Source organism: Pleurodeles waltl, chromosome 5 (assembly GCF_031143425.1).
Source record: "Pleurodeles waltl isolate 20211129_DDA chromosome 5, aPleWal1.hap1.20221129, whole genome shotgun sequence".
In the NCBI taxonomy this organism is placed as follows: Eukaryota; Metazoa; Chordata; class Amphibia; order Caudata; family Salamandridae; genus Pleurodeles; species Pleurodeles waltl.
Window position 1 is genome coordinate 1,552,083,457 of NC_090444.1, and position 17,172 is coordinate 1,552,100,628.

General features: G+C 40.9%; 1 protein-coding gene across 1 annotated transcript in view; it reads right to left on the reverse strand.

Annotated features, from left to right (window-relative positions):
* Positions 1-2,289: 2,289 nt before the first annotated feature.
* The window catches only part of PXDN (peroxidasin), a 584,135-nt gene continuing 569,252 nt past the window's right edge, over positions 2,290-17,172 (reverse strand). The window contains exons 22-23 of the mRNA XM_069235854.1: positions 12,529-12,642; positions 2,290-4,476 (exon numbers count right to left, since the gene is read on the reverse strand). Of these exons, the coding sequence (XP_069091955.1) occupies positions 4,351-4,476; positions 12,529-12,642 (240 nt within the window). The 3' untranslated portion in view covers positions 2,290-4,350. The remainder of the gene's footprint in view (positions 4,477-12,528; positions 12,643-17,172) is intronic.

Sequence of the window (17,172 nt, forward strand, 5' to 3'; positions counted from 1 at the left end):
TGGCAAGCAGTGTGTCTGTGCTGAGTGAGGGGTCCCCAGGGTGGCATAAGATATGCTGCAGCCCTTAGAGACCTTCCCTGGCATCCGGGCTCTTGGTACCAGGGGTACCAGTTACAAGGGACTTACCTGGATGCCAGGGTGTGCTAATTGTGAAAACAAAAGTACAGGTTAGGGAAAGAACACTGGTGCTGGGGCCTGGTTAGCAGGCCTCAGCACACTTTCAAATCAAAACATAGCATCAGCAAAGGCAAAAAGTCAGGGGGTAACCATGCCAAGGAGGCATTTCCTTACAATCATCCACTCTGAACTTTTTGGAACAATCAAGGTAGAATGCCAACAAACTTTTTGGTTTGGGTCCAGGTAGTGGAGTCTCCCCTCTTCCTTAGAAGGATGCAGGGGTGTGTAAAAAGTAGGCAAGGAGATGGATTGGCCTACATGGAAGGCTGAAACAACTTTTGGAAGAAAGGAGGCCTGTGTGCGAAGCACCACTTTGTCAGGATAGATGGAACTGCCCTGTGGGCAGATATAATGACCACAAGGAAGGCTGCTTTCAAAGTGAGAGGTCTGAGAAGGCAATTTTGGAGAGGCTGAAAAGGAGCGCTCATCAAATTCCATTGGGGCATAATGAATGGAGAAGGAGGAAAGAAATGAGTAAGGCCTTCAAGGAACCTATTTACAATAGAGGATTTAAACAAAGAAGGCTGATGAGGTAACCGTACGAAAGCAGAGATTACAGATAAATAACCCCTTTAGAGTGCCCAAAGCAGAGCCCTGCTGGGCCAATTAAATTACAAACAATAGACCCTCAAAGAGAGGGTCAACATACTTGTCTGTGCACCATGCTACAAATGTTTTCAAATGACAGGCGTATACCGTTTTGGTGGAGGGATGCCCTGGCTGCCAAGATAACATTACACACTTCAGGTGGAAGGTCAAAAGCTGTCAACTGCCTCCACTCAATTTCCATGCAAGAAGGCGGAGACTGGACAAGTTCGGGTGGAGAACCCTCCCCTGCTGCTGTGACATAAGATCCTCCCGAAGGGGCAGTCTGATCAGAGGCTCAATGTCCATGCTAAATAGCTCAGGATACCAGACTCTTTGTGCCCAGCCCCAAGCCACAAAGATTACTTGGGCCTGTTCATTCTTGATCTTTTTGAGAACTCTGGTCAGAAGTGGGAGGAGCGGAAAGGCATAAAGGAACTCTAACACTGTGTGTTCTCTGTGGAGGCAAACAGATCTAACCAAGGTTCTCCCTGCTGCTGAAAGAGACCTCGTGCCTCCTCTGGATGGAGACGCCATTTGTGATTGACAAAGCAGTCAGCTGAGTTCACCTGTTCTGATGTTCAGAGAGCCCACCAGATGTTGAACCACAAGGGATATGCCCTGCTGTTCCAGCCACTTCCAAAGGCGCAGAGCCTCTTGACAAAGGGTCCACGACCCCACTCTGCCCTGCTTGTTGCAGTACCACATGGTGGTAGTTTTGTCCATGAACACCTGCACTACCTTCCCTTTGAGAGAAGAAGGAAACACTTTCAATGCGAACCCAATCACAGTTCGTTAGCCACCACTGCAGATGTCACGCAGTTCCCTCTAAGATCTGGATCATGTCAGAGAGATTCCCCTGATACTTTGTCCAATGGAACTTCAAGTCCTACTCCAGAGCCTGCATATGCCATCTGGCCTAGGTCACCAGTAGGATGCAGGAAGCCATGAAGCCCAGTAGCCTTGCTTCTCGCGGAAATGCAGGATAGAGGCTGAAACATCTGTATCATAGCCTGAATATCCTGCACTTGCTGCTGGGGAGGATAAGCCCGAAACTCCATTGTGTCCAGCACAGCTTCGATGAAAGGAAGCGTCTAAAACAGAGTCAGGTGTGACTTTGGCAAGTTTATAGTGAACCCCATCGAATGGAGGAGGTCCACCGTAGATCACTGCTAGGCTGCTGTGGAAAGAAAAGAACTGACATCAGTGGGCTGGGGTGGCACCTATATAGGACCCACAACATATCCAGTGCAGATGATGCAGAGGATGGAGCCGATCAATGCCACCTAACGGCACGCAGTGGTACTGCTCGAGAAAAAACTCCAGATCCAGACTAACGTCTGGGGGAAATTCTAAGAAATCTGCAACTAAATGTTTTTATCAGATAAATTACTTCACACTCTTCTTTAAAACAATTAAAAAGAGAGGGTTAAGCTACAACCATTAAAAAAAGTTATTTACCTGCAGAGAGCTGAGCAGAAGTATCGTTTTATTTGTAATTTTGCAAATCAAAATAATGAAACATACTTTAAAAAATTCTTGTGTTTTTATTGAAAAAGAAGCATTTGTTATACAGTGCAAACATTTCTTTGGTAAGTTCACTGTTCAAAATAAAAGCTGCAATTGGATTCTGCTTTTGATAACATTGAAAACATTAAAATAAATATGTATAGTCAGCAACCTAAGAGTTCTTAAGGTAGCACTGAACAAATGATTATTCAGCAGTTCATACCCCCATAAAGTGTTAAAAAGGAAAAGGGTTGTAAAGACATATTATTGAAACAAATACTAGCTCATAATTGCATATTGTATTTGACATATGGCTTAAGAATTGCTTTTTGGTCCTCTATGATCACAGTACACTCAGCGGGTCCAAGCACCACTGATCAGTTCCTTGAGACTGTAATATGTTTCACAATTTTACACAAAAGGAAATGTGTACATGCTGTGAAAAATATGAAGTTTTCAAACTTTTTAATAACCTAGGACCAACACATGGGATTTTTTTTTATTTAAAAAGAAGGGTTAATTTCACTCAATAATAACGACCTATCAAAAGGTTTAATGATTAATATAACCACCAGTACACATCCAATCATAAGTTGTGGGATAAAAGAGAAGAGAAAAATCAAGGTTCTCAACTGACCAGGCAAGTCTAAGCCATGATTCCATGTTATAAAGAAGATACGTTTGCCAGATATGAAGCCTTTAAATGTGAGGTAGGGGAATATAAAATACAAAAAATTGTAATTATAAAATCAGTTTATCTAATCTAACATATATACAAAATGATTCAGTACCACATGCCATGTGCTTTCTTCCATAGACATATGCGCTTCGTACAGACGCCGTGTTTTCTAGTTCTGTTAATTTGCTCAAGCAATTTATCACAACATTACTAAGTATGGGACTTCGATCATTTCAAAAGACATTAGCATAAAACAAATAGGTGTCTTGAACATTTCACGGACGTGTCATGTACAGGTGTAGCACTTTAAAATGTTTGCTGCATGCAGTATGACAAAATTGAGAAAGCATAATGACGCTTCCAAAGAAAAATGATACTGCTATAGTGTTTGTTATTCCGTGAAAGTAATTAATTCTTTTATATTTTGCTCGCTGAATTATTGTTAATATAATTCGTGTATTACACACCATAAGAAAATAAACACTGTAACGAGGTATGAGTGTTGTCCTTCACTAAATGATTATTCGAGTCGCAAAGAACGATGCAACAGACAGAGAAAATAACTCTTAAGAAACTGAAATACAGGCAAAGATGTTCCATATGCAAGTAATCCACAACAGTGTCTATGATCTCTAACTGTACAAATGTATAGGAAAATTACCCATTATTAAAAATCCCATAAGGTTTGAAGTATGATGTAGTTTCTCTAGGTGTGTGATTATACACCTTACTCTAAAAATAACAAAGGGCACTGATTAATTATCCAAGACAAACATTTGTGTTTACACGTGTGGTACGGAAAAGTATAGTTATGTTACAACTGTTTTGTTTGGTAATATGAACAGTAGTAATATTTGCTAATAGTGAATGTCCCCTTTAGAAAAACAACTGATTAATGTGTAAAAGGATGCTCATATTCCTTATAAAGCAGAACAACAAACTAGATATTAATGAACATTTCATGAAAAACTGTAAACAGTGATAGTATATTGTGTTTTAGTCGTGTCATGTAAAAGTAGAACCAACAGATTGTAGGAAAACAATCATGCCATTCACTTCACAACAACATTGTCATAGAAAATTCCACTTATAAAGTGTTGAGGTTTTGAAACATGAATCAGTAACAGGCCTGAAAAGTAGCACCAGTTCCAATATTCCAACCTGAGAATCTGTGGACCATAAAATATGGTAGAATTTATTCTCTCTTCACTTTTTCCCTTTCCCAACATTTGCATTGCATTTTGTTTATGGTCAACAAAAGGAAATCATGCATGGCCGTACACATTTACAGCGCATTTCGTTTTTTCTCATGTACTTCTTGCTGTAAGCCTGCATTTGCCATCTATGTGCTCCAATAATATCAAAGGAAGTAGGGCAATATGTCCTAAATAATGGCGAATTTATGTCTTTCTTTTCTTGCTAACGTTCTGTCTGATGCAAACAGGACAGCAAACTCCTTTGATCTTCACTGGAGTCAAACAGTCAGGAGGCGGACATGATTCCACAAAGCAAGTTATCTGTGCATCCTAAATAGAAAAAAAAATGTTAGAAATAGGGGTTAGCTAAAAAAAAAAAAAAGGTTCCTGACAGACAACGCCTTATCTGGTACAGATTGTATCTAGCTGCAGATTCCTTACCTTTAAATTCTCGCCAGGCGTCACACTGGATCTGGAAATTGTGTGCATCGGTGGGTCGATCAGCTTCGCGTCCGCTGGCGGCCATGCCAGAAATGACCTTTCAGGTCCTATATAGGTGCCACTCAGGCGTGCTGACGTCAGTTTCTTTTGACGACTTTCCACGCCAGAAGCACAGAACACTGAATACTGGTGTGTCAAAACTAAGACCCTGAAATGGGAGTCCCTGCCCCTAGATATCAGTTTGCCGAGTGGGGAAGATAGGTGGTTCAGTAAGGAATATACAGCTAGATATAGGTGGTCATTATGACCCTGGCGGTATTACAACTGCAGGGCCAAAACGACGGGAGCACCGCCAACAGGCTGGCGGGGCCTCCCGACGTATTATGACCGCTGCTTGCAGTGCTGCCCAGGGGATTACGACTCCCCGACCGCCAGCCTTTTTCTGGCTGTCTGAACCGCCAGGAAAAGGCTGGCGGTACGGGGAGTCATGGGGCCCCTGGGGGCCCCTGCACTGCCCATGCCACTGGCATGGGCAGTGCAGAGGCCCCCTGACAGGGCCCCATGCTGCTTTTCACTGTCTGCTGTGCAGACAGTGAAAAGCGCGACGGGTGCAACTGCACCTGTCGCACGGCCGCAACACCGCCGGCTCCATTTGGAGCCGGCTCCCATGTTGCGGCCCACATCCCCGCTGGGCCGGCGGGCGGAAACTTGATTTCCGCCCAGCAGGGATGTCCAAATGGGCACCGCGGGAGTGCAGCCGCATTGGCGGCCGCACGGCGGTTACAGCCGTCCGCCAATGTTTTAATGAGGCCCATAGTCCCTACCAGATGAGCGGTTACCCAAGGTAAGTAACTTGTCCATCTGATAGAGACTTCAAGCTGGGAATTCCTTACCTTTGAATAGGTACCCAAGCAATCCCATCCCCGGAATATCATGGACTTGACGCTCAGGAGAATAAGCCCAAAACTGCACTATGTCCAGAACAGCTCAGGTGCAAGGGAGAATCTGAGAGGGAGTCAGGTGTGACTTCAGCATGTTTAAAGTGAACCCCAGTGAATGCAGGACGTCAGCTGTAGTCTGGAAATGGGAGACAACAGCCTGGGACAAACTCACCTTCAACAGCTAGTCGCCAAGATAAGTGAATACTGAAACCCCTGATCTCCACAGATGAGCTGCAATCACAGCCATCACCATGGTGAAAACCCAAGCCAAAGGGGAGAAGGTGAACTGAAACTGCTTGTGGCCTACCATGAACAGCAAGTATCATTTGTGGGCAGGCAGGAGGGGGATATGAAAACAGGCGTTCTGCAAGTTCAACACTACCATCCAGTCTGCTGGGTCCAGTGCAGACAAGACATGAGCCAATGTGAGCATTTTGAACTTCTCCTTTTTGAGGAAGAGATTGAGGGCTTGTAGGTCTAGGATACGGCGAAGACCATTGCCCTTTTTGGGAACCAGAAAGTAGCTGGAATAGCAACCACAGCCTACTTCTGCCACTGGAACCCTCTCTATGGCTCCCTTGGCCTAAAGAACCCCAACTTCCTCAAGGGGAAGGGACAAATGATCCTCCGTTACCTGATCGTAGGATGGTGCATGAAAGGAAGGGTAGTCTTGAAGAGGAAGGAGTAGCCCCTTCGGACTATCTGTAAATCCCACCGGTCTGAACAGGCCCTTGGTGGGAGACAGGCAGACTAGGAGTGTTTAGAACCTGCTGCGGGGGTGGGACTTTGGGGGGTGCCGAGGACTGACCAAAAGAGAGGTGAAAGGCAGACTGAGGGGAACAAGGGGGCCGTCACGCAGCCTGAGAATCCTTGAAGCACTCGAGCACTGAGTCTGTCTTGTCTCCAAAGAGATAGGTGCCATCAAAGCACATGTCCATTAAAGAAGCCTGAACATCCCCCAAAAAGCCAGATGTCCTCAACCAGGGGTGGCACCTTAGGGTCACTGTCGAAGAAGCTGCTCTACCTAGCGAGTCAGTCATGTCAAGCCTGCAATGAATCGTGAACTTTGCTGCTTCTCTCCCATTGGCAACAGCCTGAGACAGTACTGCCCGGGCCTCCTCCAAGACCTGTAGCAGCACTTGCACAACCGTACCCCACAGTGTGTGGGAATAACGGCCCAAATGGCATGCAGTGTTCAAAGACCACAATGCAAGGCTGGCGGAAGAAAACATCTTCTTCCGAATTGAGTACAATCTTTTGGAGTCCCTATGCGGGGAAGCAGAATGGAATGCACCATGTGAGGTAGAGGCTTGGACCATTATCTCTCAGGGATGGGGTGTTGCGCCAAGAAACTTGGGTCCTCAGGTGCAGGGCGATGGCGACGGGCAACTGTCCTGTTTGCATAAGCCCATGTACTGAGTTTGGACAGAGTACCCAGTAGAACATCTGTGAGGACATCACTGAATGGGAGCATGGGAAGAACCTGGCTGCAGCACCTATGTCAACAGATTAGCATTAACGGCGACCAAGGGCAGCTGAAGGTCCAGGATCTCAGCTGCCCTCCTCCATAGCTTAAGAAGCTTCCTCCTCTGTAGCTACGGTAGGAGGAGAAAGCATGCCAGTATTTCCAGTCCATTGGCCTCATCTAAGTCTTCACGCCAGTCCATTTCTTCATGTGGCTGATATTCTAAAGGTCCAGCAACCAACACCTCCCAATCATCCCCGAAGTCTAGCCGATACAAATAGGACTCAGGGTCTGAGCAAGAAGGCAAGGTTCCTTCTGGCGTCAGTCTGCATCGTACAACGCCCACCCAGTTCCATGTCGTAGTCGAGAACTGAAATGGGGACGGTGCCGTCCATGGGCATGGACGGTGCCAGGAGCATCAGCGGTGGGGCCCGAGCCACCGGTGCAGAACCTGAAAGGGCTCCCACCGACCCAACGGGGCCTGAAGGTGCTCTAGCAGGGTTGGATTGCCCAAAAATGAGGTGCATGCCCCCTTAAAATTATCGAAGTTGGGATGTGGTCACTATTGCTCCCGAAAAACTGCGAGGCGCAGTCATCCCAGGCTCAGGTTCAGCAGAACAAGGCCTTGAGCGTCGGCACTCCATTCTCTCGTTGACCAATGGATGAGGAGAAGTTAAAGAGTGCTTCAACTTCTAGGATTTATTTTGTTTTGCCTTGACTTACCCGATCCCCCGAGGACTTGGACTAGGGGAATGATGACTTTGGGTTCCGCCACCAGTCCCGGGACCTTCCTCTTCACAGAGACCTTGACTTGCATAGAGTCAAGTGCCAGGCTGCCTTCAGCTTTAGGGACCGCTACCTAAAAACCTTGGAATACATGGCCAGACAAGCATGACTTCAGGTAGAGGTCACGCTCCAGGCACCAAAGACACACTAGGTACAGATCTGTTATGGACATCGCCCGATGACAGGATCCACAAGGCTTGAATCCTGTCTTCCTAGAAGACATCCTCGACACACCAGGAGGAAACTCTCAAAAAAGACTTGACACAAAGACAAAAAAGGCCAGTCGAAAATTGACTGATGTGTGGCTCTCTTTGGATCAGCGTTGGCTAGTGCGGAAATAAAGAACTGAAGTTGGTGCACCTGGGTGGCATCTATATAGGACCCGCAACTTCATTATCTCTGTGGACAACACAACAACAGATGCGGAGCCCATCAAGGCCACCTACCGGGGGGGGAAGACTGGAGGTGGGACATGCTCACAAAATCTTCTAGATTCAGTCTGATGCCTGAGGAGAATTCAGGTTAGGTAAGTAAACTGCAGCTTGAAGTATCTGTCAGATGTAGACTATTAATAATATAAGTTCCTAAAAAATAATCAACGGCCTTAGTACATATTTTTAAATGTGGATGAAGGGACTGCCAAAAGACCACAGTAAAAACATGACAAGTGTTGGGGAGCATATTTATTAAGGTAGGACAACTCTTCAATATTCCAAATGTTTTAACTTGTGAACCAAGGGTTAAAGCAACTTTATAGTTGTGATAAAAATATCTGTTTAAAGCATAAAACACCTTAAATATTCACTGAAAAAAATACAAAGGTTAAAGTAACCTTATAGTTAGATGGCTATGTCAATCAAAGGTTTAACGTTTTGAACTAAAAAAAAAAAAAAAAAAAAACAGAAATTCACCAGTTGGACCCCTCCACGCACTGCTTATGACCTCACATATTACAACACTCATGACATGTTCTTTGACATAATTTATGACATCACTAATGACATCTCAAATTACATCACTGATGTCATTAACCAACAAGGGAGTTAGTTTGTTTATAGCTTATATAGTGGTGGATAACTTCCATATTACTTTTCTACCTAATTTTGTACAGCCTATGTCCAGGTTATCAGTTTAAGTGTTTACAAAATGCATGAGTTCCCGAAGCACCATTCGCCTGTGCATGGCGGTGGATGAATTAACATATAGTAATTAAAATTACTTTATTTTTAATAAAACATAGAAATTCACTGAAAAACTAAAGGTTACAGGGACGTTATAGTAAGGAAATAGAAATTTAAAAAAACATAGAAATTCACTTAAAAAACCAAAGGTAACAGGGACATTATAGCTATAGGTTCCGAGCTTACTTGCACAAAATCCCTAGATATTCAGCAGTTATAGTAAGAGGTATTTCAAGTTATTATAGCTTGCGCCCTAAGGTAACTATAATTTGCACCATTGCCATGCACTGCTAATTACCCCAGATATTACAGCACTCCTCACTACTTCTATTACGTCATTAGAAATATAAATAAAACATTAGCAGTCAAATTATTGAAGGAAAAAAGCTGTGCATGGAGGAGGCATGAGTTACAGTTAAAGTGAATTTCTATGTTTTAAAAAATTCTATTTCGTACCTATTACGTCCCTGTAACCTTTGTTTTTTACAGTGAAAAAAAAAAAAAAAAAATATATATATATATATATATATATATATATATATATATATATATATTTATATATATAAAACTCCAACAGATCCACAGAAAAAGGCGCGCTCTCTCGATGCAGGCATCAGGGAAGGACCTACTCCCGTAAATCATTTAACCAGCTTAACAATGAAGTTAAGGATGCCGCACTCACAGAATAGTGATTAATCCTCTTTTATTCGCTGAATAAACAACCACACCACCTAACACCAACGCGTTTCGACCTTCTCGGTCTTCATCACGGTAACTTGATTACTCCAAATCATGTTGTATTTATACTTTTCCACTAAGCTATGCCTTTATGTGGCATTCTGGGATATGTAGTTATACATAGAATATATCTAGTGATGCCACACATCACCAATAAACCCAAGCTAGCCCCAAAAGTGTTACTAATATAACAAAAGAAAGCCAGTGAATTACTATACACCCAGAATATTCAAACGGACATGTGTAGTATGGCAACCTGACTATTTGTTGGTAACAATAGATGTTGTGTCATTGTATACTTCCATCTCACACAAGGTAGGGATAAATGCAGTCAAATTCTTTCTATGGCAAAAAAGTATCCATTTCCTGAAACATTCTGAGATGTTAATAGAAATGATGGGAATATGTCTCAACAATAATATTTTCCTGTTCAATCATCAAATCTATAAACAAATCTGTGGGACAGCCATGGGAATGACCTTCTCCCCAAGTTATGCAAATCTCATGATGGGGTGGTGGGAGAGTTGCGTAGCTTGGGTCCAAGAGAATGATAAATACATGGATAAGGTGGTTATGTGGCTCCGCTACATAGACGACCTGTTCCTGATTTGGCATGGAACCAGAAAAGACTTTGAGGAATTCTTTTGCCTATTAAATAACAATGACGTAGGACTACAGTTTACATACAAACTTAGTGAGAGCCTGATTGAATTCTTAGATGTGCAAGTACAAATTGTAGCAGGAACATTACAGACCACATTATATAGAAAACCCACTGCAACTAATAGCATCTTGCATGGTACCAGTTTCCACCCTACATCTCTAATTAGAAGTATCCCCTATGGTGAATTTATCCGTATAAGAAGGAACTGTTCAGATGAACAGGATATGAACGAAAAATTTAGTGAAACTCGACAAAGGTTTATCAATAGGGGATACACTCTAAAATCTATCAAGCAAGGGGAATTGAAGGCAAAGGAAAAAACCTGCACTCAGGTGCTGGCCAAAAAAAGTAATGTGTTAGAACATCCAGAACAGAATAAGGATGTGATTAGATTGATTTTGGATTACAGTAAAGAAAACCATCAAATTGCAAAAGTACTGAGAAGACATTGGCATCTAATCCTAAAAGATAGTGACATTGGACACCGGGTTGGAACTTGTCCCTCCATTACATATCGGAAAGTACCATCTCTGCAGGACATGTTAGTAAAAAGTCAATTTGAGTCGCCCAGAGCTTTTGATTGGTTAATAGGGGGCAACAAGGGTTTTTTCTGTTGTAGGAAATGTAAAGCATGCAAAATTGGTTGTGATAAAAAGTTTGTAACTGATTTCAGAGGAAAAAATCTAATGATCAAAGAAAAAATTACATGTGAGACCTCTTTTGTGGTCTATGTATTAGAATGCCGATGTGGCTTGAAATATGTGGGCAGCACCATATGCCCTTTAAGAAAGCGCATCTTAGAACACATAAGGGCTGTGCAAAACGAGGATATGTCTTATGCTATAACGAAACATCTTAAAACTCACCCAAACCTGAATTGGATGACCATGAAATGCTATGGCATTGCAACTGTACATAAACATGAACGTGGGGGTGACAGGGTTCAGAAACTAAGACGTTTGGAGTCTAAATATATCATCAAACTAAAAACTAAGATGCCTTATGGAATTAATTATGATGAGGAGTTGTATTGTCACTTATGATTTTGCAATAACAATGTTATATTACTGTCTCTGTAGCAAGTTAAGGAAAGTTGATCATGACCTTGATGTGATAAAATTAGCGAGTATCCCCGTAGTGATTTGAAAGATATGTTTGTTTGTTGATTAACAATCATTAGTTATTTACAATTAGTAAGAAAAGCTATGACAGTAGTATTCTATATACAATGCAATATGTATGGAGTAGTAGTAATTATTGGAGTTTTTTTAATTGTTTGCACTTCATTATCACATGTCCGTTTGAATATTCTGGGTGTATAGTAATTCACTGGCTTTCTTTTGTTATATTAGTAACACTTTTGGGGCTAGCTTGGGTTTATTGGTGATGTGTGGCATCACTAGATATATTCTATGTATAACTACATATTCCAGAATGCCACATAAAGGCATTGCTTAGTGGAAAAGTATAAATACAACATGGTTTGGAGTAATCAAGTTACCGTGATCAAGACCGAGAAGGTCGAAACGCGTTGGTGTTAGGTGGTGTGGTTGTTTATTCACCGAATAAAAGAGGATTAATCACTATTCTGTGAGTGCGGCATCCTTAACTTGATTGTTAAATTGGTTAAATGATATATATATATAAAAAATATTATTGTATGCGTTGTCAATCTGAGTGATAAAACACTTGCTGGTGACATCTGGTGAACCTTCGATTAATTAATTCTGGTAAATTTACCATTGCATACGCTTCTACTAATTGACTGCTAAGGTCATTTGAAGTTGATTAGTTGCAACACTAACATGGTGCGTATACCAATTAGGATTCAAAACATCTTCGTGGTATATGGATCTTTTTTTTTTTTTTTAATATTGTGGAGAAAAATTGCATATTCTAATAATTTTGGTTGGTTACCATACCATTTAAGTGTTGAATGTAATGTTCACACCTTACTCCCCCACCTAACGAGATCTCAATTCTTGTAACAAAAGCTTAGCAACACAATGATGCCTTATTTATGCACCTCGCAAACAAATAAGGTGTAGCAGACCAGCTGGGGTGCTTTCTTCAATGAGCCAAGAGATCCGATCTGGCTAGGTACCGCTATTGCTCCAATTCCATAACATTGTTTGTACTAGCGCTAAAACCTTTTACCATACTCACTTTGCATTCACATTTAGTGCAGGAGTCCCTTTTCCATTCTTCATTGCTGGAATGTGGCTTACCCAGTTCATCAGTGCACTCAGTTTTACTGAGACGAACTTCAAGTTTTTTTATCTGTAAGAACAAACCAGTTTTGTCATATAACAGAATGAAACTGATGCATGTATACAATTAAAGTACTTAAAATTAAGTTTGTTTATGTAAAATTACAACCTTTTAACAATCAGCACTGTTAGTTTTCAGGTTAAATTCTTTTCTTAAATAAATAATTTTGCTAAAATTACTCTGAAGAATTAGACACCCAACATGTAGAGCAAGCAAAAATGTATTTTGAGGTTTAAATTACAATAAACGAAGAATGCGACATTATTTATCCTAGGATAAAATAGTAAAAGTTACCTATTGCAGTAACTGCTATACTTTTAAGCCTCCTTCAATCATGCTCGTTGAACGATTTTAATTATAACACCAGAGACATTAGTGTTCATACTGCTACTACAGAGAAGGATCAAATGATTTCACACAATTGATACTGAACCTGACTACATAAGCATGAAACTGCATGCATGTGCAGCAATCAGGGTAAATACGTTTTGTATCAAAATGAGGGTGAGCATATAATAAGCCCGCAGCTCTGATCCTAATTGTTCATTGTCTATTATTTCTGATTTTAAGGTACCCGCTTTGGATAAGTTTCAATGACTTTTAATCATTCTTTGTTAAAAACCTCTCTTTAAATTCAAACATCTTCCTGATGGAATTTTGACCAAAGTATATTGATTTTTCCTAAGGGTGCAGGTTTCCTCACTATTTGTATTATTAGTCTCTAGGGCAACTTGCATTGTCTCTGACAAGGTGAGCCCTGCGTTTGGTACACAGTATAGTTAGAGGTATGCCCACTAACTAAAGCAATGCTGACCAATGAAGAGTTTGCTAGAGATTTTATCAAAAATAAAGTCAATTTAATGACCCGTATGAGTGAAATCTACGCCTAACCAAGAGCTGCATTTTAAACATGCACTATCCTTTCTAAAATATGCATGACCCATATATGTTTGACTTGCTAACGTTAACAAATTCCAAACAAACTTTAATTTAAGCAGATATGCTTTTCATTGTGACTTTTGCATTGCCTTTGCATGATGCAAACGTCCGATGCTAACAAAGAAAGCTATATTATTTTATTCTTTTTAACAGACTGACCTGCATTGGAATCTCAAAACTTGCTACATAATGTGAAACTAGCTTCTTTATGAATAGGCGTTAGTGTGGAGATTTATGAGCACATGTATGACATCAGTTACTAGTGCACAACATTTACCTGTGTCTTTTCTTTCACAGACTAAGACGAATGGAAAAAATATTTTATAATTACAACTTATGTAAAAATGTTATTAGATGCATCTTGCAATAGTAAAGTCTTTGTTAAATGTTACCCACTTTACAGAAGCTGACCTCAACTCCCAATTTTCACACCTTATGACTGGCTGTCTAATAACAGAGATGAAATATTTGTGCTAAAATATTTGTCATTGTATTTGTATTATAAAAGTGTCCAAGGGGAAGAACAGATAGCGATAGTGAATGAGTGAGTGCACACACACAATTTTTCGAGCTCTCACACTCAGACTCTCTCTCTCTCAGAGCTCCTGACTCAGGCAGAATTGTCCTCTGCCTAGGCTATTTTTTATAATAGTCTGTTACCCTATACTAGATGATAACGGACAGCGTTGCTGGCTAGACTGCCTCTTGAAACCTTGTTCCATTTGCTATTTCTGACTAAAATGATTTACTGATTTAGAAAACTACAAATTGCAATAGATTGTGTGATGAGCTTTAGGCAATGTTCTGTACACTTTAATTGACTAATGAAGAAAAGATTTAGAACTTATGATAAAGAAAACTTAAAAAATGTAATTAAAATCTCACTGTTGACTCCTGAAAGAATATTTGATGTACTGGTACTTTAAACTGCAGCTTTTATTTCTTGCTTATTTCCAAAATCCTCTCTTGGGTGTCTAAAGGTTGCAGAGTATTTATAAATTTAGGATTTCCTGTGCTCCGAAAAAGTTGGTAGCAGAGGTAAGGTTAGTATGCCAACGGAAATTAGTTGCAATAATTAAAAAATAGCCAAATTTAGATAAAGCCCAGAATCCAGTTGCAAAGACTGATGAGGTGCAGTTTCTAAACCGGTTGCAGATTCGAGTCGATGAACTGGTGAAATCAACAGTTGTGATAGGGCGATGAGTCAAAATTGGGCAAATTGGGCTTTGTACTGAAAAAGTTTTTATGATGCTTTCAATCACAATTGCTATGATCGGTGTTTTAAGTGCTTTGTCAAAGAGATAAAGAGCTTATTGGACTAAGAAGTAATCTAAGATCCTGCGACAGAGATAGAGATATAGAGAGAAAATAAGAGGTTTTCTTATCTGCTAAGAGAAGTCTAAGTCGTGATATGTCGTTAACTTTACACAAAGATAGGGATGTAATAATCTGTTTTGACTGTACTGATTTTAATTAGTCTTTGTGAAGCCTGCTGTGCAAAGGTAACACAACACTAATTAGGTGATTTCCTGCAGGACGAAAACTCATCATTCAGAGTGGAGCATTTTTCTTGATTAGGAATCAGAACGTGTAAAACCTAGTCCGATTGTTGATTTATGCTATCAGTTTTCTTCAGAAGAAGCAGACAAATATTGATGTCATTTTATGTTGCTTAGTTATTAGTTTTGTCTTTTGTTCATAAAAGGGAGAAAATTGTAAAGGAGGGTGCTGTGCTGGTACTGGTGGAATGCTGCGCTATAATAGGTTGTATCTTGGCAAAAGTTGCAAAGTCATCGGTTGATTAAATTACTAAGCTGCATTGTGATTTGATCAAATGGGGGTTCTGTGTTCTGACGTATGCTAAACAATTTCAAAACAGCTGAGAAGTTCTAATTCTAATTGTTGGATTTGTTGAATTAAGTTTTAAATATGACATTTTTCATAGCTTTAAGGAGTCAAATGAGAGGTGATGTAATGGTTCCAGTTACAGAAGGTGAGGAAGCACCTCCTAGAGATATGCCAGCACTAGGCTACACGTCCACCACCATATCTGGGTCCTATGCCGAATGATGGAACTCAATTAGCAAAAAAGTTGACCACAGCTACAAGGAATCTAGGTGTTCCACAAATTACTAGTCCGATGCAAGTGGTTCAGCTTGCAAATAAACAACCAGTATTAACCTATCCGATTGTACCACAGCTAGTACTAACTCAATTGATTGTTGCACAGCCTGTTACGACACAGCCTGTAACTCTGCAAGCAGTTGTGAGCACCAATGAGTAGAGCTCAAATGGTGACATCAAAAGATGCTCTAGTTACTGTGGTTACAAATCCAGCACAGGTTACAGAATTGACTACACCACAAAAAGTACCTGCGTAGATTATTCACACTCCAGCTACAAAAGTTCAGGAAAAAACTGGGAGTACACCAGTAAATAGGTTTATCCTGACATCACAAAATCCACAGATTGCAGTGTAGACACCACCACAGACTATTTGAGAGTTAGGAGAAGGAGGGACATTTGTTGTCACAACACAAACTGTACCAGGTGATTATAATTTACAAGGTGGTTTATTTCCCCCTTTTGAAGAAGCTGCTAGAAATTGTGTGAAAGTTGGGGATGCAGAAAGACTGAGTACAAGTTCAAGTTCAGATACCAGCCCAGTTCCTGAAAAGAAGAGACCCTAAATGTGAGCAAACTGAAAATCGAATTTGAAGAAAATTACTAGAGGATGCTTGAATCTTAATCACATAAACCAATATCAGGAAAGAGGATTGGTTTACTTGTGCAGAGAAATAATGAGAAAGGCTGCAACTTTTCATGACAGCCTACCTAAACTGGCAAACAGATTAAGATTTCAACAGTATAGTGGGTTGATTTAAGGAAAATGTTACTTACCAGTAGACATCTGTTCGTGGCATGTAGTGTTGTAGATTCACATGCTGTGCATACGCTCACCATCTACTGTTGGGTTCGGAGTAGAACAACTTGTTTTTGGTTGAAGAAAGTTTTCGAGTCACAGGATCGAGTGACTCCTCCTCTCGGTAATACTGCGCATGGCCATTTGAGTCCTTTTTTAGATTGTTTGTCCGCAGGCGGTTGAGGGAAGTAGTGAAAAGAGTATAGTAGGCTATAAAAGATGTCCATGCAATGTATTTACATATATATGTATATATATATATGGAAAATGTCACTTACCCAGTGTACATCTGTTCGTGGCATTAGTCGCTGCAGATTCACATGCTGTGCACATCCCGCCATCTGGTGTTGGGCTCGGAGTGTTACAAGTTATTTTTCTTCGAAGAAGTCTTTTCGAGTCACGAGATCGAGGGACTCCTCCCATTTCGACTCCATTGCGCATGGGCGTCGACTCCATCTTAGATTGTTTTCCCCGCAGAGGGTGAGGAAGGAGTTGTGTATACTAGTAATAGTGCCCATGCAATGGAGTGAATAGGTATGTACCTAATGTAGTTTAAAGTTATGTATTTACAAATTTACACATTTACAAATTTACAAATGTTCAAGATCAACTTCTGAACGGCTACAGGCTCCCGGGGAGGCGGGTGGGCGCATGTGAATCTGCAGCGACTAATGCCA